At 34.9% G+C, this 24,100-nt stretch overlaps 4 protein-coding genes across 9 annotated transcripts; 3 read left to right on the top strand and 1 right to left on the bottom strand.

The window, feature by feature from the left end:
- The first annotated feature begins 7,581 nt into the window (after positions 1-7,581).
- LOC130948118 (protein FAR-RED IMPAIRED RESPONSE 1) lies at positions 7,582-12,202 on the top strand. Of its 6 annotated transcripts, none has more exons than XM_057876830.1 (8): positions 7,582-7,873; positions 8,409-10,521; positions 10,633-10,689; positions 10,859-10,927; positions 11,009-11,077; positions 11,175-11,243; positions 11,357-11,407; positions 11,500-12,202. In XM_057876830.1, the coding sequence occupies exons 2-8, from the start codon at positions 8,458-8,460 to the stop codon at positions 11,545-11,547; spliced, it is 2,427 nt and encodes an 808-aa protein (XP_057732813.1). In that variant the 5' UTR covers positions 7,582-7,873; positions 8,409-8,457; the 3' UTR covers positions 11,548-12,202. The 6 variants fall into 6 exon arrangements, 2 of the variants coding, with proteins under 2 accessions (XP_057732813.1, XP_057732812.1); XM_057876829.1 differs by having other exon boundaries at positions 7,583-7,873; positions 11,006-11,077; positions 11,500-12,200; XR_009072936.1 differs by lacking the exons at positions 11,357-11,407; positions 11,500-12,202 and having other exon boundaries at positions 8,409-10,489; positions 11,006-11,077; positions 11,175-11,235.
- A 776-nt stretch (positions 12,203-12,978) lies between these two features.
- Positions 12,979-15,175, top strand: LOC130948119 (leucine-rich repeat protein 2-like). Its single transcript, XM_057876831.1, has 7 exons — positions 12,979-13,234; positions 13,571-13,703; positions 13,794-13,865; positions 14,241-14,384; positions 14,474-14,545; positions 14,685-14,756; positions 14,874-15,175. Exons 1-7 carry the CDS (start codon positions 13,153-13,155, stop codon positions 14,938-14,940), a joined length of 642 nt encoding a protein of 213 aa, XP_057732814.1. The 5' UTR covers positions 12,979-13,152; the 3' UTR covers positions 14,941-15,175.
- Positions 15,176-16,905: 1,730 nt separating this feature from the next.
- On the top strand, positions 16,906-19,591 carry LOC130948770 (uncharacterized). Its single transcript, XM_057877635.1, has 4 exons — positions 16,906-17,524; positions 18,613-18,841; positions 18,942-19,066; positions 19,194-19,591. The coding sequence occupies exons 1-4, from the start codon at positions 17,174-17,176 to the stop codon at positions 19,278-19,280; spliced, it is 792 nt and encodes a 263-aa protein (XP_057733618.1). The 5' UTR covers positions 16,906-17,173; the 3' UTR covers positions 19,281-19,591.
- Positions 19,592-19,842: 251 nt separating this feature from the next.
- On the bottom strand, positions 19,843-21,814 carry LOC130948769 (uncharacterized). The gene is made up of 2 exons (XM_057877634.1): positions 21,575-21,814; positions 19,843-21,283 (listed from the first exon to the last, which is right to left on the bottom strand). Exon 2 carries the CDS (start codon positions 21,200-21,202, stop codon positions 20,138-20,140), a length of 1,065 nt encoding a protein of 354 aa, XP_057733617.1. The 5' UTR covers positions 21,203-21,283; positions 21,575-21,814; the 3' UTR covers positions 19,843-20,137.
- Positions 21,815-24,100: the final 2,286 nt, after the last annotated feature.

Raw genomic sequence — 24,100 nt, 5'->3', positions numbered from 1 at the left:
ACCAAACATTTAAGGACTTTCCAAGGAAGCAGCATAAACCCAGAAGTGCTCTTATCAACTCTATCACCAGCAAAAATCTGCATCACAATAACCAACTGCAGAAAAATCACAATCTAGAATACCAAAGACCAAAGATGTGACTCTTTTGGTTTGGATTGGAACCTAGAACACAATCCAACACTTGCACAATATCGGTCTAGAGGAAGTTAAGTACATAAGAGAACCAATCATTCCTCTATACCTCGTCTCATCAACATCTTTCTCATTTTCTCCTTATCTTTTTGAATTTGGGGTATGGGAGTTCCATGGGTTTGGCATTTTCAAGGCCAAATTTCTTAACCAATTCTTGGCATACTTTCTTGATAATGAAAATACCATTTTCAGTTTGTTTAATTTGTAGCCCAAGGAAAAAATTAAGTTCACCCATCATACTCATGTCAATTCACTTGTCTGAGCTTTCCAAACTCAGTACAAAGGGATCATTTGATGATCCAAAAATAATGTCATCAACATATATTTGGACTAAATTAAAAGAATCATTAGAATTTTTGATAAATAGAGTTGTATCAGTGGTGCCTCTTTAAAAATCATTTTTTAAAAGAAAAGAGCTAAGTCTCTCATACCAAGCTCTAGGAGCTTGTCTTAAACCATAGAGAGCTTTAGACAATTTAAAAACATGATTAGAAAGCTCTTTATTTTCAAAACCAGGAGGCTGCTCTACATATACTTCTCTATCTATCACACCATTCAAAAATGCACATTTCACATCCATTTGGTATAATTTAAAATCACAAAATGTAGCATAAGCTAAGAGAAGTCTTATGGCCTCCATTCGGGCAACAGGGGCAAAGGATTCATCAAAGTCTATTCCTTCTTCTTGGTCATATCCTTGCGCCACTAGCCTTGCCTTGTTCTTGCAAGCTACCATCTTCTCCCAACTTGTTCTGAAATATCCACTTGGTGCCGGTCACTTTCTTTCCACTTGGCCTTGGAACCAAAGTCCATACTTGGTTCTTTTCAAACTCAAGAAGCTCATCCTCCATAGCTTTAACCCAAGAAGGGTCACTAAGTGCTTCCTTGACGTTTTGAGGCTCTATTTGAGATAGAAGGGCAATGTTAGATTCTTCATTTGCTTTTCTAGTGGAAGACCTTGTTTGCACTCCATGAGAGACGTCCCCAATGACAAATTCCTCAGGATAATTCTTCAAGAATCTCCACTCACGAGGTCTGGTGGACTTGGAGGCAGATTCAGTCACCAAGGGATTTTGTGCGCTGCTGACTGCAAGATTTTCTTCAGATTCATGAGACAAAATGGAATTGTCTCTTGAATTTTCAGCATTTGCATTTTCTGGTTCAACTTGTCCAGAAATTTCTTTTCCATGATTTTGAGCAGTTTCATCCTCCTTTTGAGCTTGATTTCCTGCATCACAATCTTCCAAAATGCTTTGCACCAAGTTAGTATCACAAAATGTAACATGTATGGACTCCTCAATAATTCTAGCATCTTGATGATAAACTCTATATGCTTTACTAGTTATAGAATATCCTACAAACAAGCACTCATAAGCCTTTGGATCAAATTTTCCCAAATTTTCTTTGTTATTCAAAACAAAACATTTGCATCCAAAGATGTGCAAGTAATCTAAGTTTGGTGGGTAGCCTTTCCAAAGTTCATAAGGGGTTTTCTTCAAAAATTTTCTTATGATTGTTCTATTCAAAATGTGGCAAGCCGTGTTAACCGCTTCAGACCAAAGAAATTTTGGAACATTACTCTCACAAAGCATAGCTCTTGTCATCTCTTGTATGCTTCTATTTCTTCTTTCCATAACACCATTTTGTTGTGGTGTCCTTGGACAAGAGAAGTTGTGAGATATTCCAAATTTCTCACAAAAGGATTCAAACAAATTATTTTCAAATTCAGTTCCATGATCGCTTCTTATAGAAGAGATTTTCAAATCCTTTTCATTTTGAATTTTCTTGCAAAAAGGTTCAAAGGCCGAAAAGGCTTCATTTTTGTGTGCAAGAAATAAAACCCAACCAAACCTAGTATAGTCATCCACAATTACTAAACCATAATGTTTACCACCTAGGATTTGAGTTCTTGTTGGACCAAATAAATCAATGTGTAGCAACTCAAGTGGTCTTTTAGTAGAGATGTCTTCCTTTGGTTTAAAAGAACTTTTTGTTTGTTTTCCCATTTGGCAAGCATCACAAGTGATGTCTTTGTCAAACTTTATCAAAGGAAGACCTCTTACTAATTCTTTCTTTGCAAGTTTGTTTATTTGAAACATACTTGCATGGCCCAATCTCTTGTGCCATAACCGCTTTTCAGAATCTTTAGAGTGTAGACAAGCTACATTTTGATCTTTTAGTTCATCAAGAGTAAGTCCATACATATTATTGAAACGCTTGGCAACAAACATCACTTCATTTTTCTTTTCATTTACAACACAGCATTCAAGTCTTTTGAAAACAACTAAATATCCTAAATCATACAACTGACTTATGCTCAAAAGATTGTGCTTTAAACCACATACCAAAAGCACATCATCAATGAAAGTAGATTGCTCATTACCTACTTTTCCAACAGCAATGATTTTACCTTTACCATCATCTCCAAAGGTCACAAAACCTCCATCATACTTATTTAGTTTGATGAAGTAGGTTGACCTTCCAGTCATGTGCCTTGAACATCCACTATCCATGTACCACATGTCCTTTTTGTTCTTGGATGCTAGGCAAATCTCATCAAGATTGTTGTTTCCAGCCATAAAGCAGTCTTTGTTATCTCCTTCTGATTCTTCTTCTTCATTTGAGTCATTCTCAAGATCCTCCCAAGCTGCCATAAGTACTCTCTTCCTTTTCTTCTTTCCTTTGTCCTCCTTTTTGAGCTTTGGACAGTTTGACCTGAAGTGTCCAGCCTCCTTGCAATGATGACACGTCACCTTGCTCAAGTCTATCTTGTGCTCCTTTGAACTTGAGCACTTGTATTTGCCTTTGCTCTTCAACATCCTTCTAAATCTCCTAGCAAAAAACAAAAGCTCGTCATCTGAAATACCATCACTTGAATCACTCTCTTTCGGTTCTATTTGTGACTTAAGGGCTATTCCCTTTTTCTTTGAGTCTGTGTTCGTGTGTGTGGCTTCATAGGCAAGGATTTTTCCTCTCAGCTCATCATAGGTTATGGGACTTATGTTGTTACTCTCGGTTAGGACAGTGGCAGTGTTTTCTCACTCTTTTGTGAGGCTTCTAAGGAGTTTTCTCACCAAGGTTTGTTCTGCATAGTTTGTACCCATAGCATCAAGGTTGTTGATTATGATTGAGAATCTCTCAAACGCTTCATCAATACTTTCTCCATCCTTCATGCTAAACATCTCGTACTCTTTTCGCAGCATATCAATCCTCGTTTCTTTGACTTGTTTAGTGCCTTCGTGTGTAACCTGGAGTTTTTTCCAGATTTCTTTGGCTGTCTTGCATCTAGACACCTTCCGGTACTCTTCAAAGCTGATAGCACAGTGAAGAAGGTTGATTGCTTTAGCGTTCAACTCTATCTTCTTCTTATCATCTTCATTCCATTCAGCTTCTTCTTTTGGAGTTACCACTCCATCAACACTTGTTTTTGTTGGGATCTTTGGACTGCTTACAACGATCTTCCATAGGTTGTAGTCAATGGATTGGATGAAGATCCTTATCCTTTCTTTCCAGTAGAAATAGTTCTTCCTGTTGAAGAAAGGTGGTCAGTTGTTTGACTGAACTTCAGTGAGGGTGTATGCAACTGTGGTTGTGCTCAAGTTATTCGCCATTTGATCTTTGCTCCAAGTGGTTAAGCTTGATTCTTGAGACCTTAGCTCTGATACCAATTGAAGGTTGTGGTAGGCTTAGAGAAGGGGGGTTGAATCTATGCCTTCCTTTTTAAGTTGCTGTTTTGATCCTTTTTAAGTAAAGTTACAAATCTGATTCTGTTTGAACTCAGCAGCGAAAATTTATGAGACAATTTATTTTTGTCTCATGAATATCAGAAAACAGAACATGACAGAGAAGAAAAAGTTAACTTCAACATATATCCTGGTTCGGTTGCTTTGTGCTAAGCAACCTACATCCAGTCTCCTCCACAACTGTGGAAGAATTTCACTATAGTTAACAGTATTACATACACCAATTTCACACTCAAGTTCTAACCTAACTTGACATTGGCTATGCTAACACTCAACTATTCACTCTTAGTGCTATCCCAACTAAGAAAGGGATACCAAACAGGTACAAGATACAAGACACTTAATCAACCTAAATAAATATGAAAATAACTCTAGACTTTTCTCTAAGTGTATCTCTCAGCCTTTTTCAACTCTTGGCTTTTTCTCAAGCTTTCTCACAATGCCTTTTCTCTCAAGAAATTACAGAAAGATAAGCTTAGAAAAATACATCACAATCAGTAAAACATGAAGGAGATTGACTTCATCAACAGCCTCTGTGCTATGCGAAAAACCAGATTAGCAAGCCTCTGATTCAGTTCTTCATACTGGCGTAATGCACCTTTGATTAGGTTACACTGTCCAGTTAGTTGAACTTCTTCAAAGAGCTCTTCTCAGAACAAAACTTTCAAACTCTGGTTTTCTCTCCTTACTTCTGAATGAACAGAAAAACTTCTTTTTTAACTCCTTGCATGTTGCTGGGTCCTTCTTCCAAGGTCAACATCTTGAGCCTTGAGCTTCACCAACCACAGGTTCACTTTTTCTCCTTAATCCTCAGAGTAGAAACTTTCCTTCTGACTTCCTCATCTTGACCGAAAGCCATAAAGCAGTAACCATAGAAATCTTCTCATGGTCAACTTGATCTTAGCCATAGAAACGCTACTTGGTCCCCAAGTATCACTTGTGACCGTAGATGTGAAACAGAGTAGGCAGAGAACCACTTTCCCTTGAATGCCATTTTCGGATATAGCAGAGAGTTGGGAAGAAGAGAAGAGGATTTGATGTAAGCAAGATGAGATGGAATACCTTTAACCTAAACTTGATTTGGTTTGAGTTTTGTGATTTGATTTCTGTGTATCAAGCTTAACCTTTCTCTCTCTTGCTTCTTTGGTGTTTTGCTTGTTTTAAGAAGCTCTTTCTCTCTTTCTCTTTCTTACTTTTTCTGAAGCTGATTTGACTTGATCAGAGAGGAGGGGAACGTTGCTTTGGTTGGAGCAACATGGAGGGAATTTGCTTGCTGAATTATCAAACCGGGCTTGGGTTGGATCTTTTCAATTTTTGGCCCGTTTGTTCCTTTCCTTTGCTTCTTGAAGAATTTTGCTTGAGATGGATGACTTGGGCTTGGTTTATTTTCATTTCTCATTTAGCCCACCAGCAGATTTCTTTTTGTTTAACATTGGGCTGCTTTAAACTAATTTTTGGCCTGTAGCATGTTTATAAATAATTAGTAATTATGCAATTATAATTAATCAACACTAATTATTTATTTTGCCCAAAAATAATGTTTGTCATCACTAATTAATATTGTTAATTTCTCAACTCAACAGAGAAAATTTAAAAACAATATCTATCATTATTTTGTTAAGTTGCAAAATGTTTTCAATTTTTTTTCTTGATGTACATGAAGAAATTTAATAGTTAAATATAATAAATATTTATTTAATTAGTGATTATAAAAATAATATTGGACCTTTATTTGAATTTTTTTTGTTTTTGTAAAATTTTATTTAGTTTGGATCAAATCATATTTATAAATAAAAATTAAAAATACAGACCTAAATTTTATAAATTACAAGATTTATAGAAAAAAATCTTTTTTATATGTATGAGAAAAAAAAGTCTCCTTCTAAAATGTTCACAAGAAATACATAAAAAAATTCTATAGTAATTAGATACATTTTTTGGAATAATAATGAACAAAATTTATTAGAAATATAAAAAGAGTAATAATTTGGTTAAAAAATTTGAGAAAGTAATATATATTTAGAAAAACAATATGATTACGGTTTAAAAGGTTAAATTTTTTTTATAAATAATAGTTCTAGTAAATAATATAAAATTTGTGATATACGTAAATACAATTTTTAGTTAATATATATGATTTGAATATTAATTTGAATTTAAATTTTTCTATTTTAAATATTAAACAGTATTTTATATTGTATTTTAATTTTTAAGTTGATAAATGAATAATTAATTATTTTTAATTTATTATGTGTTAATTTTTAATTGTGAGATAAATTTAATTATTTCACGTATTAATTATTGAATTTTTTTTCTTTTTTTGTGACTATATCAAGTATTGAATTTGATTATATTTACGTATATTGCAAATTTTATATTGTTTACTATAATTATTATTTATGTAAATGTTTTAATCTTTTAAACCGTAATCATTACCCAAAATAAATAAAATTCACAAAAAAAAAGTCCAATATCATTTTTATAGTCACTAATTAAATAAATATTTATTATATTTAGTTACTAAATTTTTTCACATATTTCAAGGAATAGTAAAAAAAGCAAACAAAAAAAAAACTCTGCAACTTATTAAAATAATAGCAGATATTATCTTTTAAATTTTCTCTTTCTAGACACTTGATAATTTTTTTTATTGACAACAAATATATATAGGTATAAAATTTTTTTTCCTTTTACATCATAAAATTCATCTTATATTTAATATATCTTTTATTTATTTGACGATATTTTATAATTTATTGTTAATTAATAGGAAAATGGTGTGTAAAGTGAGTGAGATAAACGCAATGTGGTGCAGTGTGTGAGAAGAAAAGTACAGCTTCCGGAGAGTCACAACTAGGGGTGGCAAGCGGGGAAGCCCGCCCCGCCCCGCCCCGCCCCGCCAGAAGCCCGCCCTTAGGCGGGCTGGCCCGCCCCGCCCCGCCTAGTGAGGCGGTCCCAGAATCCCAGCCCGCCCCGCCTAACGGCGGGCTGGCGGGCTGGCGGGCCAAGCCCGCCAAATATCTTTTTTTTATTTTTAAATATTAAATAATATATATAAAGACATAAAAAAATCTCTTTTATTTTTTATTTTTAACTATTATAATTTCTAAAAGTATAAATATATTATAATTTTTATATTCACAAACATTAAAGTCTTTGTAATTATAAATATCTAATAAATATAATTATAAACTAAGTTTTCATCCAAAACATAATTATAAATATTGTTCCCAAAGCAAAATAAACATAATCCAAAACATAATTATAAATATTGTCTCTAAAACAAAATAAACATAATCAAAAACACTCAATTTTCATCTTCATTCTCTTGTAAGTTGGGTTGGGAGAAGTTGGGTTTTGGTAAAAAATATTGTAAAAATACCCCCTTACTAAAAAATACTAAGCCCGGCGGGGAAGCCCGCCCCGCCCCGCCAAAGCCCGCCAAACTCCGCGGTTTAAGCGGTGCGGGTTAAGCGGGCTTTTGCTATTTGGCGGTCCCAATTTTCCAGCCCAGCCCGCCTTTTTTGGCGGGTTACGCGGGCCGGCCCGGCGGGTTCAGGCCCGTTTGCCACCCCTAGTCACAACCAACAACTAATAAGTTGTAGAGAGAGAGAATATGAGAGCGTGAGTCACGCGCCAAGTCGTCGTAGGAAGTGCAGTGGTGGAGGAAGACGCGTGTGAGAGAAGAAGAACAAGAAGAACAAGAGAGTAGAAGATAAAAATCAACGACGCGCGGTGAGGCGAATGCAGATTTCAGACTTAGAGAGCGAGTGAACTAAGAAAGCGAGTGGACCTTGACCCTCCCCAGTTTGTCTTCGATCCCATCCACAATTGTTTTTTTTCCCCAATTCCCAAACCCTAGCTTTCCCACTCGCGCTTTTCCCTCACTCGCCCTTCCTTCCGCCTTTTCAAACTCCGTCTGCACCCGCCACTTCAAGGTTCTTTTTTATTCCTCTCTCTCTCTCTCTCTCCCTCTCTTTTAATTTTTTGCTAAATTTTGTGGTAATTGTTTGTGAAAATGCGTCCAATGCTGCCAAAGTGAACGTAGTTGCTGAAAAGCGTTGTGGTTCTAGCAATTCCAAGTCTATGATGAGCTACTTGTAGTGTAAGAAAATAAGCTAAAATACAATTCTAGATGTTGGAACTCCAAATGTGGAGCTAGAAATCGCGTTCTGCTCAGTTCAATGCTCATTTTAATGGTCAAGAGTGGCTTTTTGCGTAACTGTTTTGTTTCTAATGCCTTGTCGATTTGCAGCTCTTATTATAGATTGATCGCTTGCATACACACTGAATTTTGTATCATCTGTTTGAATTGAAAGCTGTTCACTTTTTTTTTCTTTCCCCTCTTTTAATGACGTATGACTGTAAATTTTATACTGGATGACTAGTTTTGGAATTGGGCTTTTGATAAGCTTTCTATCGTTGTATATTATGGTAACAAGGCAGTAATCAAAGTGCATCTTTGTGTTACAGGAGATATTCAGAACAGAGTGCATGATAGTTCAGTTTCAGTGAGTGAAATATGGTTGATGCTTTGAATGAAGTGCAACGCAGCGGCAATGCATTTGTTATTCCTGCTAAGAGGGATGCTGTATTGTTTGAAGGAGACAAAGATTTAGAGCCACACAATGGGATTGAATTTGAATCTCATGAAGCAGCATATTCATTTTATCAGGAATATGCCAAATCAATGGGATTCACAACTTCGATCAAGAATAGCAGACGCTCAAAGAAAACAAAAGAATTTATTGATGCCAAATTTGCGTGCTCTCGGTATGGCGTTACACCTGAGTCTGACAGCGGGAGCAGTCGAAGACCCAGTGTAAAGAAGACAGATTGCAAAGCCTGCATGCATGTGAAAAGAAGGTCAGAAGGGAAGTGGATCATTCATGAATTTATAAAGGAACACAACCATGAACTCTTACCGGCTTTGGCATATCATTTTCGTATTCATAGGAATGTCAAGTTAGCTGAAAAGAATAATATTGATATTTTGCATGCTGTTAGTGAACGAACCAGAAAAATGTATGTTGAGATGTCTAGGCAGTCTGGTGGGTGTCGAAATACTGGATCCCTCTTGGGGGACACAAATGATCAGTTTGACAGAGGCCGACAGCTGGCTTTGGATGAGGGAGATGCCCATTTCATATTGGAGTATTTTAAGCGCATCCAAAAGGAGAACCCCTATTTCTTCTATGCTATCGATTTAAATGAAGAGCAACGTTTAAGGAATCTGTTCTGGGTTGATGCAAAAAGTAGGAACGATTATCTTAGCTTTAATGATGCAGTCTCATTTGATACCACTTACATCAAAAGCAATGATAAGTTACCATTTGCTCCTTTCATTGGGGTGAATCATCACTCTCAACCTATATTGCTTGGGTGTGCTTTGCTTGCAGATGAGACCAAGCCAACATTTGTCTGGTTAATGAAGACATGGCTTAGAGCGATGGGAGGGCAAGCTCCCAAAATTATAATTACTGATCAGGACAAAGCCTTGAAGACAGCAATTGAAGAAGTCTTCCCAAATGCGAGACATTGCTTTGCCCTTTGGCAGATACTTGAAAGGATACCTGAAAATCTATCTTCTGTGATCAAGCAGTATAAGAACTTCTTGCGAAAGTTAAACAAGTGCATTTTTAAGTCATGGACTGATGAAGAGTTTGACATGAGATGGTGGAAAATGGTCACTAGATTTGAACTTCAAGATGATCTATGGTGTCAATCACTGTATGAAGATCGGAAAAAGTGGGTGCCAACTTATATGGGGGATACTTTTTTAGCTGGAATGTCTACACCTCAGCGTTCTGAAAGTATGAACTCTTTCTTTGACAAATACATACACAAGAAAATCACCCTTAAAGAGTTTGTGAAACAATATGGGTTAATCCTTCAGAATAGGTATGAAGAGGAGGCAATTGCAGATTTTGATACATTGCACAAGCAGCCAGCACTCAGATCTCCTTCACCTTGGGAAAAACAAATGTCAACGGTTTATACACATGCTATATTTAAGAAATTCCAAGTTGAAGTTTTGGGTGTAGCTGGCTGTCAATCTAGAACAGAGCCTGGTGATGGACCAATTACAAAGTTTATAGTTCAAGATTATGAGAAAGATGAAGAGTTTTTGGTTACATGGAATGAATTGAGCTCAGATGTCTCTTGCTTCTGTCGATTGTTTGAATATAAAGGTATCCTTTGCAGGCATGCGTTAAGCGTTCTCCAACGTTGTGGTTGTTCAAGTGTTCCACCTCATTATGTTATGAAAAGATGGACGAAAGATGCCAAAAGTAGGGAACCCATGGCAGATAGGACTCAGAAAGTACAAACAAGGGTGCAGCGTTATAATGATTTGTGTAAACGTGCTATTGATTTGAGTGAAGAAGGATCACTGTCTGAAGAGAGCTATAGTGTTGTTTTCCGTACACTTGTTGATACCCTGAAGAACTGTGTATATGTAAATAATTCTAACAACAATGGTGCAGAAACTAGCAACAATTCTTTTTCCGTTCATGAAGCAGAAGAAAATCAGGGCACCCTTCAATTGAAAGCAAGTAAGAAGAGGGGCACTGCTAGGAAAAGAAAGGTCATTTCTGTGTTCTATTGTTGATCTACTTACATGTTAATACGTCTTCATGCTTTGTAGCTTTTGGAAGGTCAGGACATCGATTTGAGAATCAATTCCATTTATCTGCAGGTGCAGTCAGATCAGGAAGTTATGCTTGTTGACACACAAGATAGCCTGCAGCAAATGGTTTGTGCTATCTACTTTTCAGTTTGATCTGTTTCAGCTTTAACAAATACATACGGTGCATTTATTCTCTTGTGAATTGCAAGGCATTTCACGCGAATATCTGCTATATTTGATTAATTCTAGAAATAAGTGTATATGCTTTATATAACCTGTGCTATCATTCTTTTAGGATAATCTAAGCTCAGACACAATAACACTCAATGGATACTATGGTACCCAGCAGAGCATGCAAGGACTGGTATTTAACACTTAATTGATTAATAAATTACATTTTCTCGTATTTTAGGACATTAATTATTATTCTTTAATGTTGCAGCAGGTACGGTTGAACTTAATGGAGCCGCCTCATGATGGTTACTATGTCAATCAACAGAATATGCAAGGCTTGGTAAGTTATCCTAATCATGATGATAAGCTGCAGATACGATTATATGTTTACACAGATTGGAATATACAATTATAAGTTGACATCTATATCCTTGTAGGGTCCCTTGAATTCTATGGCTCCTAGCCATGATGGGTTTTTTGGAACTCAGCAAAGCATTCATGGGCTGGTAGAGTACTTTTTGTTTTATTTTTAATTTTCAATGAAATTGTTTGGAAGTTAATGACTAAACTAACTTTAACATGATAGCTTTTTGCTGATTTTTTTCATTGGTTCATGTAGGGAGGGCAACTGGAATTCCGCCCTGCTACTTCTTTTGGATATAGCCTTCAGGTTTGTTCATGGAATGTGTTCTAATATTTTTTAATTGGAATAACAAATTGTTTTTGGTTTTCACTGTCTGAACTACACAACCCTGAGTGCAGGATGAGCCTGATCCTCTGTTCCATGGCAGTAGTTCTAGAAATACTTAGAAGACAACTCTCTCTGAATGTCATGTTGCTTTCTGCGCTGTTGTTTATTTTCGGCAGCACAATAATTGGGAAAGAATTCTTCTCCGCTTATCAAACTAAAGAGAATGTGGAGAATCAGGGGTAGTATGCTGGAGATCAAGAAATTCAGTTTCGAACAAGCAAGATGCAGAAATTGTTCAGGTCCTGTAACTGGAACAGATACAAGGACGTGAATTTTCATGGTGGATACACAATTGGGTCCCTTGGAGCAATTTACACATCAAGTATGTGATCTGCAGTGAAATTAATATATGGAGACTGACCAGATTTTGGGCTAAAAATCAAATGCCATCCGCAGCTCTTCTCTGAAGATTGTGTTAGTTGTCGTGATAATAGTTTATGTACAGTGGTTGAAATATTAGCATTAAAGGTTCTCTGTATACCCAAAAAACAAACAAGAAAAAGATGTTTTAAAAGTTCCATCGTGTTGTATAGTCAAACTTTTATTGAGAACAAAACTGGTTTGCACCCAGATGAAAAGCATGAATACAGATTGTGCCACAAAAGGGACAAACTTTTCGTTAAACATAATCCCCAAGATAGCTGGTGGCATGGATAATTTCTAACCATCTGTCGATCTGTCTTAAAAAATATTGTTGATATGAATCCAATACAAGCAAGAGCGAGATAAATACATGATGGGTTAATCCAATATTAGCAACTTTGTTAGTAGTAGTTAAAATAAAATAAAAATAAACAAATAAAGTATTAATATATTTTTAATTAAATTTTGACTTATTTCAATATAAATTCTGTCATGATTTTTTAACCGTAGATGAATACGTATTTGTATTGTGTATTCTACGAATATTTTGATATTATTTTAAGAAGGACGAGATATATCCTTACTTCCATTTAGTGGAGAACTGGAGATTGTATCTCTTTACTAGTGCAATGATCATTGCGATCCATAATTCTTCTTGAGAGATTCCCACTTACCATATCCACATTGTGACTTGTGAGTTCCTATTGATGCTGCCTTTCAGGTATTTGGTCAAGCAATGCAACCCAGTCAATACTCAACAATCAACATAGTTCCCAACTTACCACGTAACTATAATTAAGAGAGGGGATGAGGGATATGTTTGGTATACAATTTTTTTTTTGAATAAAAATTCAAAAACACCTTATGTACAACTAACTGTTATTAGTATATAATCTGCGACTCAAAACCGAACATAAATTACTAAATTCGCAGGGTATTTACTATTTAGTATTAGAAGAGATATAAGGTGACATAATATTTCACGGCACTGATGTGGGTAAGTGAAAGTGTTGGGTGGGCCTGGGGCCGGGGGCTGGAAGCTTGGTGGAAATTGTCTGCAAAGGGCTAAGGAGTGGGTCGGTGAGCCCCACAGAACGCGCCAAAGACTCTGTGTCTGACCCACAGTACTCTCTCTCACAACCAATGCGTGACTTTTTCTTTTTCCACTCTCTCTCTCTCTCTCTCCATTTCCATTTTGACTCTGACTTGTCCACTTTCTCTCTTCTTTAACTTTTGATTCACTCTTTCGCTCTTTCCATTCTCACGGATTTGCTCATACAGGAACACAAGAGCGAAAAACCATGGCATCCTTCACTCCCTTCTCACTATTATTTCTGCTGCTTCTCCAAAATCCCTTCCTATCTCTCTCATCCAACTCCGAAGGTATGTCATCTTCTGCTCCTCCTCCTCCTACTGCTTCATTTCTCAATTCTTTTGTTTTCTGTGTATGTCTCCTTATACATTCAGTTCTGAAGCTATGCAACGCATATTCTCTATTCACCGCTCTTTGATTGCTTGTTTTGTTGCTTTCTATTTCTATTTATTTATTCATGTTGGAAAGAGTTATAAATATAAATATTCTTTGTTCTGTTCCTGGCTAGCAAACAGAGTTTAGGTAGGGTTTCCATAACTTGAATTAGTCCAAAAATTGTATGTGTTGAGAAGAAGAAGAATGATTGATTTGATGTTTGTTATGGTTATTGTTGTTGTTGCTTGTAGGGAATGCACTGCATGCTCTGAGAAGCAGGCTTTCTGACCCAAACAACGTGCTTCAGAGCTGGGACCCAACCCTGGTTAATCCCTGTACTTGGTTCCATGTTACCTGTGACTCCAACAATCACGTTATTCGCTTGTACGTTTTTTCTTTTTTAATTGGAGTCATTGGGTTTGGGCTCTTTGGCTTTTTTCCTAACCAGCTTTTGTGTAATCCTTGAAATTTCAGAGACTTGGGCAATTCTAACATTTCTGGAACTCTGGGCCCAGAACTTGGCCAGTTACACCATCTCCAGTACCTGTATGTGGAATGGCTTATGGCTTATGCTCTTCCCTTACCTAATATTAATAAGAGTTTAATTTTTTATGCAGTCACAATTATGACTATTTATACTTACAATAGAAAAAAAGTAGTTGTCTTCATATGAAGTTGCTAGTTGAGAATTGTTAGATGATTTGACATGTTTGATTAAACTATTACGGTTCTCAACTAACAACTTTACATGAAGACAACTGCACAGAGTTTCTACCTTTTTACATACGTGACATTACATGGTTGGATGCACGTTAAAACTAAATTCTATTAATATAGCACCTTCTTTAGTCATTTAGCACTGTACAGATTTTTATTGATTACTATATTCTTTGGCTTAGAAGTTGCCTTGTCAAATCTCAGGGAACTCTATAGGAATGAATTATCAGGAAAGATTCCTGAGGAACTTGGCAAGTTGAAGAAACTTATTAGCATGGATTTGTATGGTAACAAATTGGAGGGGAGAATCCCAAAGTCATTTGGCAAGTTGAAGTCACTTAAATTCCTGTAAGATTTGCCATTTTGTTATTGAGTTAGATCTCGGAGTTTATAAATGGCTTCCAGTTATGCTCATTCCTTTTGTGTTGATAAATTAGGCGGCTAAATGATAACAAGTTGTCAGGAACAATACCAAGAGAACTCACTCATCTTAAGAATCTCAAAATCTTGTAAGTTTCTTTTCATCTCCTGTTCTTTGTTGGGAGTGTGAAGGAAAGGAGATAATTTGAGATTTTGTGTTACTGTCATGTTACCCTAGTTTATTTCTGTACTTCTAAAACCAGCTAATCTGATATTCCGATGTTACAGTGATGTCTCTAATAACGACCTCTGTGGAACAATACCAGTAGATGGCAACTTCGGATCTTTCCCAATGGAAAGGTAAAACTACATATTCCGAATTTTGAATTGTTTATATGTCATGATGCACTGATAATTTATATCCATGTCCATTTCTACTGTTTGATTTACAATTTGTTGCTCCTATAACTGTTTCAGCTTTGAGAACAACAGACTTAATGGTCCTGAGCTGAAAGGACTAGTTCCCTATGATTTTGGATGCTGAAGCAAGATAGAATTGGCAAACCCTCATCATAAACTGCAATTTTCAATCTTCAATGAGAGGCTAACTATCAGAAATATATGCTTGACCAGAGAATGTATCAAAGAATGTCGTAGTTGCATGTTGAACTTTATATCTAATTGGATGATTGTACCACTGTCTCTAGTTGCAACTATCATAGCATAGTTTTATGCCAAGAATGTTATAAAAAAAAAAATCAACATAGTAAATTGTTTTATTCCCCCAATTTTACACAAATTTTGCATAAGTAGATAGTATAAGTGAAGCTTAATAAAAATCTACGTGTTTTGTATCCAAAAAGAATAAATCTGTTTTAGATAATTCGGAAGATACGTATTGTGCAGGCAAAGGATAGAACATAGCATGTCACAGGTTAAGATGGTACTAGAGTCACAATTGTGATTAACATGAAGAGATTGAGTGCAGATATAATGGGTTTGTGCACAGCGGATTCAGTTATGAATATTCCTCAAGATGCTCTTATGAATGGAGGTATTGCAAGAAAGCGCCAGCGTTTTAGATTTATTTAATAAGAAGTACAAATCAATTTTTTTCGGCATATACGACTCCATATATATTTTGGTTTTGACCACTTGTTGCTATCATGTGCTAGCGGGAGCTTTTGAAAATCATAAAATAAGAATTTCCTAAAAAATGAAACAAAGAAGCCGGTATTAGGGTTGAACTTCAAAATCAACGAACTATATTCTATATCATAACCTTTTATCTATTATATATGATAAAAAAAGGAATTTAATATACAAGTTTTTTTTAATTATATCGTTTATTATATATAATTTATAAAAATTTATATTATTATTTAAATGATTTAAATTTATAACTTTTTGTTCATATTAGATTTGTTCTTTTTTATTTATTATATATTTGATAAATAAAAAATTAATTTAAATACACTTATTCTGATAAATCAAGATTTATCTAGATGGTGAAGATGCATGATGCAATAATGCAATATACATACCGCAAAATCTAATTTCAACTTTGGCAACCTTGTTGAATACTGAATAGTTTATCACTTGCCAACGTGTTAGGCTACAATGCACGTGGCACAAAAACACCGGCCTAAGTTTCGGTAGTCAGATACGTGTTTTACAATTTATGAATATCCTGTTTTTAAAATATTTTAGGTATTTCTGTCCAATTCATACTGTCATAGATCAATAACGTGGAATATTTTTTATTTTTTATTATTTAAAATTAAATTTTTAAAATTCAAAAAATCTTCTTTGTTCGAATTAATTTTTCTCTCTTTTTATGGTTATTAATGTAACACAATATGACAAAAACAGAACAAAAACTTCATTTATTATTAAAACACCTAAAAAGTTGTCATTAAATATTAAGTTTATTAAAAAAAGAAAATGAGAGTTTTGTTAATTATTTTTACTTAAATTTCATAATGTAACCCACAAGCTCAAATTTCTAAAATTTAAATAATTTCTAATTATATATAAAAGTCATAATTTTATTATATACCATTAATTCACAAAAATAAAGGTACTAAAGGAATTTCTATAGAAAAATTATTTCCCGTGAAGAGTTCAGTCTTCTTATACCCCCCCCCCCCTTCTTTACTTTTATGTGTTGTATTGTATGATTAATATTGACGTGGAGTCTGTCAACAAAAAAAAATTATTAATGTGAAAAAAGAGCATATACCCACAAAATATTAAATAATATTATTAATTTATACATCTAAAATTTTTTTTATAAAACAAATCTAATCAAATTAAATATTAAAATTTAAAATAATATTATTTATAATTAACTTTTATTAATATTAAAATAATTTAATTAAATATAATTAATAAAAATATTTAGATATAAACATTATTCTAAATAAAAAGGTCAAGGAGAGTAAAAGGCCAACCATATATGTATGAAGCAACAAACTTGAAACAAAAAGAGATTTTCATATTTTGTCAAAAAGATGATACTTTTAATAAAATAAAATAAAATAAAATGAAGAAAGCGAGTACGTTAGCAAATTAGCATTGAAGGGGATGTTGGGGTTTAAAGCCGCAACTTCACATTTCTGTTTCTGACATCATACGACGGAGGAGTCACCAATTTTCCCGAATACTAGGAAGTCCCAGAAGCCTCAAAGCCCAAAGCAGCAAACTTTCTTCATTCTTCTTCTTCTTCTTCTTCAAGCCTAAAACTCAAGTTAACTCTCCAAAATTCAGAGGCAAAAATGAGTGCCGCTTTGTTGAAGAACCCCGCTAGGATTCCCTATGCTTTGATGCAGAGGCGCTTCATTGCTCCAACGAGAGCTCCTTCTTCTCCTTTTCCTTTTCTCTGCAAGAACTTGCAGTCCAGGCCTTATCTTCAGCTGCTGAAACCCAGAGAATATAAGATATCCCCATATTTGTTCTCTTCATCATTTTGTTCTTCATCATCTTCTACAACTGCTACAACTGCATCGGCTTCACTTGCCAAGGTTGGCTTTGTGGGTTGGTATTTGGGGATGGTCAAGTCCTGGCCCATTCTCACCAAAAGTGTTACTTCTGCTCTCATTTACATCGCTGCTGATTTATCCGCTCAGGTATCATATCAACCTTTCTTGTGCTTTTTTTTAATGGACCCGTGAATTCTATTGGTCAGGAACAAGATTCGGTTCAGTTCAAAGTTTTGGACTTGTTGCTTTGCTTTTATTATAAAACTTGATTTTCATTTTTGGGGGTAATGAAAACATGTAGCTTTTAGTTTTGGTTACAGAAATATTTGTGGTTAAATGTTGATCCCTGCCTCGCCAAGTTTATGAAATTTCTAGTGATGCTTTGTCTTGTGTTGAGGATGATCTTATGTGCAATCGTATGGTAACTGTTTTTTTGACCTAGAGGCTATGACTTCCAATATCGTGGACAGTGTTTCTAGGTTGGTGGGTTAAGGTTGTATATGTCTTTCCCTTGTTGAATGTTCATAATTCGATTGGACGGAACTATAGGTTACTAGATTGCCCTAATGACATGGGGACTTCTGCAATTCCTTACGTATGAAGCTAAGATTTTGTAAGATTTGGCTTATTATTGAGAATTTTCCATTTGTTTTAGCATGATGTATGGAATCAAAGAAGATGGCTTAGGGTTTTGATGTCTCTCTCTTTGTAGTTTACATTTTTGCTATAGGTTTGTTTTGTTACTTTGTCCAAGAGGTGTTTTAGATTATGCTAAAGTTTAGTTATGCAAATGAACATGGTATATTTAGACATTGCTAAACAAGTTAAAACATGAAGAAAGCTGTTAAAACATAAGTGAGAGACTTATGACAAGAAGGATCACAACCCAGAAGCTTAATGGCTTAAACTAGAAGGAGGAAATCAAAATAGAGCCCAAAGGCTAGAACCTATAGATTGAATCATGTGATACAAGCATACGATTCAGAGTCATTTACTGTTGAAAGTCATACCTGAATTTCTGGCACTTTGATCATATGACATGGGTAACCTTCTTGAGCCTTCACTCGCTCCCAAATTCTACCAAAAAGTACATTACTTCACATTCCTGTGCAGTTTTGTAGCCTTATTGATTCTACTAAATGGATATTGTCAACACATAGTATTTGGTATTAAACTTCATGAAGTTCTGTTGTCTCTGTCATACTAACATAGTATTTGGTATTAAATTTCTTTAGACTATAGTGCGGCAATCACAAGATTCTTATGATTTCGTAAGGACTTTACGCATGGCAGGATATGGCATGATCATTTTAGGACCAACACTCCATTTCTGGTTCAATTTTGTGTCAAAGCTTTTCCCAAAAAGGGATCTTTTGTCTACATTGAAGAAGATGGTCATGGGCCAGACAATTTATGGACCTGCAATGACTATTGTTTTCTTCTCCTTGAATGCTCGATTGCAGGGTATGAGCAATCCTTCTAGCATAGTATTCTATCACACTGTTTCTTCTGTATAATCTGTTTTGTGAATATGATGTGCTAAACAGTTTAACTTGGTTGGCAGGTGAAACTAGCACAGAGATTGCTGCACGTTTAAAGCGTGATTTTCTTCCTACATTCTTAAGTGGAGTTATGTACTGGCCATTTTGTGATTTTATTACATATAGATTCGTTCCAGTCCATTTACAGGTATGTGTGTAATTCTCATCTCAGAATATCAATGACATGTACAATTATCAATGATAGCTCTGAATATATCCATGATATTTTTTTGTGATGCTAACTCATGATTTTCTGCATGGATTCATTTTGACAGCCACTCGTCACTAACTCATTTTCTTACTTGTGGACCATTTATATGACCTACATGGCAAGCCTAGAGAAAGCAAAGACTGCTTCCTGATCAACAGTGTCAATTCTGTTTCATCTTCGAGACTTTGACTCACTGTAGAGAGTTTATATGGAAGCTGTGGCATACAAGTCAAATCCTTTTGGTTCCGGCCGGGAATTTTGATCTCACATCTTCCATAATTATAGAATATAGTTATAACCAGGATATTAAGTTTCATCAATTCTTTTAAGCCCTGTTTTTCTCTCTGTTTTGGTTGTATAAGTCAGTTTCTTAAATGAGTAGACCAAGCAAATGCTCTATAAAGTTCTATTATTGAAGACATTCTTTTTCTTACTTAAGGCCATTTTTAGCCATGTTTTCAAGCATTGTCTTCACTTTATTATTTGTTACTTACATAGCACTATACTGCAGAAATTTCCTCGAATGACTTGACTTCTGCAGAAATTCAAGATCAAGTCATAACTCTGTCAACTAAAATATTGTTGACCTCCACAACTGGGATTAGCCGTTTAGCACTCTGAATGCGATACTTTTTTGCTTCAATGAATAACAGGTGAACTAAAATAGAGATGATAAAAGATGAAAAAAGAAAAAAACTAAGAACTGGATATCATTGAAAATTCTGTTGACTCTTGAAACAATTAACCTAATCCTATGTAGAAAGTACACATTTTTGTATAAACATGACTACTACCAAACAATGACCAATCTTAATAACTAAATTACTATAGCTTATTCAGATTTGGCAAATTGTGCGACTTCAGGCCTAGACAAAATTGCGAAGTTATGTCAGCTGAAGAAAACAATTCAACATTCTAAGTTCTAACCATTCAACAAATCTTGGCAACTAACTCCTCCCTGTTGATTTCATCTACTAGCAAATTTCTTATCTATTGATAACAAAGGCTTCATTCTTCAGAAGCACGTATGGAAATCCTCTCAAGCTGCATCGGCCAATCTGGTCCAAGAACTTGCGGATTTAGCTCCATCGCAAGACAAAAATCCAAGATTGATGCTTTGGCCAATCTAGGTGCTGTTTGCATGTACCTTCTTGGTAGCATTCCGTTTGAATTAATCAGCTGTCGACTCGGCAGCCTTATTTGCTCGTTTCCAACTCTTGACCCAGCGAAAACCAGGGAGGATTCAATCAACCTCTTCATATATGAATCCAATGCATTATTCAAAAGATTTACACAATCCACTGTGACAGTTAAACCTTCCTTCTCCAACTTCTGCTCTAACCGACTCCTCAAAGATCTCGTGTCGGGGAGATCTCCCATGCTGTGACAGGTCTCGGGATAATATTTACTACATAAAGATACATTTGATGCAAGCTTCCGATTGCAACCTAAATTCATGGATATACCAAGGGGTGCTGTAACTGGGCTCCTGCTTTGGATGCCGGGGCTTCCAGCCGTTTGTCTAACTTCTTCTCCATCTTCAACAGAAACAGGAGCTCTACTGTCAAGGGAATTCAGTTCAGTTGCACTCTGCTGCTCTTGTGTCTTGAAGGCAAATTCATCAGATGCCAGACTTTGTTGCTTGCCAAGAGAATTTTGGCGGGCTTTGAACTTGGGATCTTGTGCAGCTAACCGGGATAATGCATCCCCTGATGGTGTTAGGATAGAGCTGCTTTGCCTCCCATTAGAAACTTCCACACTGGAAACACTTCCCACTCTGGCAGAACCTCTCGGCTTCGGCGGCGGGACTTTGGCGAGACAAGCATTCTTGAGAATTGCCCTAATGAACTGGTTGTGAAGAGGGATGTTTTCCCTCCCAATGACCATGATGCAAACCCTGTCGAACTCTGATTTGCTGATCTTTGAACTGAACAATCTTCTGAGTTGATCAAAGTACTTGTCAGCTCTCTGATGACCAACCCTCCGGCCAAGTAGTGCCTTCAGCTCCAAAGTGTCGACTCGAGTGTACTTCCTTTTGGATATCGTCATGTCACCAAGTCTTCTCAGAATCATATGATTAGAGTATCCAGCACAATCCAAGTAATCCAAAAACAAAAGCTTTCTTAAACCCTAGTTCCCAAACGGTGTCATCATCTGCAATTCACCACATTCTCAATCAGAAACCAACAGCCATAGACAAAATCAATATCAAATCTACGAAGTGGCCATCGATTAGAATTACAATTGGCAATAGAGACAGCAGAACATGCATTGAGGTGAAATCAAACATTGAACACCCCAAGGGTACCGAGGCAATAAGATAAAGTAATGAACAAAAATTGGAAGGAACGAAGGATCAATTACGAAAGAGGAGAGAGGAGGGAGGTGAGATTGAGAAGAAAGTTGGGAAATTGAATAGAAGCTAGGGCAGGAAAAGAGAGTTACCAGAGTTGACTATGAAGTTGAGTTGGCCCAAATTGGTGTATTGGCGGGTGCAAGAAAGGTCAAAGGGGGGTGGAAGAGACCAAACAGAACAGAGGTTGAGATTGGAACATTACATGATTCCCAATCCCTAACCCCAATCCTCTCAGTTTTCCTTTCTTCGGCTTCACAAATCACAACTCAAACATGCTTTGGACCGGTTTCTTTCCTTCTCTTTCTCTATCACTACCCCAAGCAAAAATGGAGGTAACACAAAAATAAAACTTTACTTAATTTTAAATTTAATTATAATTAACTTTTTTTTTTACTCATATCAATTCATTTTTTTCTAATTTAAAGTTCTAAAATTTTAAGAAAATAAAATTTAAATAGTTATTTAATATGAATTACAAATTAATTTTGTATATTTATTTTTAATTTTAATGTAAACTCAAGCAAACATTCATCTTATCTATTATTGAGGTAATTGTGTATATAGGTAACATAACTAATTTAAATTGGTCTAACAGTTAGTTTATTAATCCGTTTAAATAAATAATTCTATCTTCTGTATGTAGTCATTAGTCAACAACAAATTTTTAAATAGAATTTAAATCTGTAATAGAATAATTTATGATCTGTTAAGACAGAAAAATACCATAAAAATATTTTGAGATAATTTTTAGAATTAAATTAAAATATTTATGTTAATATAAAATTAAATAATTGAATAAAGGTGGATGTAAAAGAAAAAGAAATATGAAATGAAAATTCAATAGGTTGGCCAAACTAGAGTTAAGTTTTATTTTAGTAACTGAGATTTTTAAATTGTATTGTTTTAGTTTTTGAGATCTTAATTACTCTAATTTAGTCTCCAATTCAAAAAAATATACCACTTTAGTCTCATGTTCATTTTTCATCACCGGAATAATAACATTATGAGTGGCATGGCTTATTCTTTATTAATGGTTAGCTGAGCTGGTGAATAAGTAAAATTTAAACCTAGCATAAATCTTCATGCTAATAAATTATAGCACAAATATAGTTCAAAAAATAAATAAATAACAAATAAAAGATCCTTACCTGAAGAAGAAGATTTTGTACTTGAAAAAGATGAACAATGTTGCAAAAGACAAATTAAACTCTTTTTGATGGTTATTGCTGAGACACGAAGAGGGAGAGAGGCGAGGGAGACAACACGAACAGGAAGCACCACTCGAGATGATGAACACAAATCGGAAGTACGAATAGGAATCGTGAGCTGTGATGATGACACGAACGCGAACGATTTCCTTTTAGAATAAGGAGCGCAGTGGTCGTGCAAATCGAAATTAGCGGCGAGGCGGCGTCGACGCCGGTGGAGCCTCCGTAAATTTGAAGAAAAGCCTCACTAGAGATTGGTTTTCATGGAGGATGGGTTTCTGCTAGGGTTTCGTTTTGTTTGAAATGAATTGGAAAAAATCTAAAAAGAAGGGTTGGAGTGATTAACAAGGGTATTTTAGTCTTTTTACTTTATTATACACATTCCATTCCCATTGAAATTAAAGATAACTAGGGGAGAAATGAGAATGAAATGGGTGGGATTTTGATTCCAAGAAATAAAACATACCCGATAATAATTTTTTAAATCTTGAACCAAACATGGGAATAAAATATTCCTATCTCAAAATTTTTAGGAATACACTTGTATTCCCTCCAACCACACACACCTTCAGTTTTCCTTTATTCGGCTTCACAAATCACAACTCAAATATGCTTCGAACCGGTTTCTTTCTTTCTTTTTCTCTATCACTACCCCAAGCAAAAATGGAGGTAACACAAAAATAAAATTTTACTTAATTTTAAAATTTAATTAGAATTAACTTTTTTTACTCATATCAATTAATTTTTTTTCTAATTTAAAAATCTAAATTTTTAAAATAGTAAATTAAAAAAAATAAATAGTTAGTTAATATGAATTACAAATTAATTTTTTTAATATTTATTCTTAACTTTAATGTGAATTCAAGCAAACGTTCATTTTATCTATATTATTGAGGTAATTGTGTATGCAGGTGGTACGACTAATTTAAATTGATTTAGTGGTTAGTTTATTAATCCGTTTAAATAAGTGTTGGAGTTTAAATTCTATCTTATATAAGTAGTCATTGGCCAACGACAAATTTTTAAATAGAATTTAAATCTACAACAAAATAATCTATGATATATCTGAGTAAAAAAATACCATAAAAAAATTGAGATAGTTTTTAGAATTAAATTAAAGTATTTATGTTAATATAAAATTAAATAACTGAATGAAGGTGGATGTAAAAGCAAAAGAAATATGAAACGTAAAAATTCAATGAGTTGGTCAAACTAGAGTTAAGTTTCATTTTAGAAATTGCATTATTTTAGTTTTTGAAATTCTAATTGCTCGAATTTAGTATCTAAATTTAAAAAAGTGTACCACTTTAGTCTTATGTTCATTTTTCGTCATAAGAACAGTAACACCGTGAATGACGTGGCTTATTCTTTACCAATAGTTAGTTGAGCTGGTGAATAAATAAAATT

The sequence above is a fragment of the Arachis stenosperma genome, chromosome 9 (genome assembly GCF_014773155.1).
Source record: "Arachis stenosperma cultivar V10309 chromosome 9, arast.V10309.gnm1.PFL2, whole genome shotgun sequence".
In the NCBI taxonomy this organism is placed as follows: domain Eukaryota; kingdom Viridiplantae; phylum Streptophyta; class Magnoliopsida; order Fabales; family Fabaceae; genus Arachis; species Arachis stenosperma.
The sequence above is the reverse complement of the archived record's forward strand: the minus strand, read 5'-3'. Positions and strand labels throughout refer to the sequence as shown.

Excerpts from the sequence above, each read along its gene's own strand:
- LOC130948118 (XM_057876829.1), top strand. The coding sequence starts at position 8,458 with ATGGTTGATGCTTTGAATGAAGTGCAACGCAGCGGCAATGCATTTGTT. Across the intron at positions 10,928-11,005 it reads AGCAGAGCATGCAAGGACTG|CAGGTACGGTTGAACTTAAT; the intron begins GTATTTAACACT and ends TTAATGTTGCAG. Across the intron at positions 11,408-11,499 it reads CTTTTGGATATAGCCTTCAG|GATGAGCCTGATCCTCTGTT; the intron begins GTTTGTTCATGG and ends CCCTGAGTGCAG.
- LOC130948119 (XM_057876831.1), top strand. The coding sequence starts at position 13,153 with ATGGCATCCTTCACTCCCTTCTCACTATTATTTCTGCTGCTTCTCCAA. Across the intron at positions 13,235-13,570 it reads TCTCTCATCCAACTCCGAAG|GGAATGCACTGCATGCTCTG; the intron begins GTATGTCATCTT and ends TGTTGCTTGTAG. Across the intron at positions 14,546-14,684 it reads CTTAAGAATCTCAAAATCTT|TGATGTCTCTAATAACGACC; the intron begins GTAAGTTTCTTT and ends CCGATGTTACAG.
- LOC130948770 (XM_057877635.1), top strand. The coding sequence starts at position 17,174 with ATGAGTGCCGCTTTGTTGAAGAACCCCGCTAGGATTCCCTATGCTTTG. Across the intron at positions 18,842-18,941 it reads CTTGAATGCTCGATTGCAGG|GTGAAACTAGCACAGAGATT; the intron begins GTATGAGCAATC and ends CTTGGTTGGCAG. Across the intron at positions 19,067-19,193 it reads TCGTTCCAGTCCATTTACAG|CCACTCGTCACTAACTCATT; the intron begins GTATGTGTGTAA and ends TCATTTTGACAG.
- LOC130948769 (XM_057877634.1), bottom strand. The coding sequence starts at position 21,202 with ATGATTCTGAGAAGACTTGGTGACATGACGATATCCAAAAGGAAGTAC.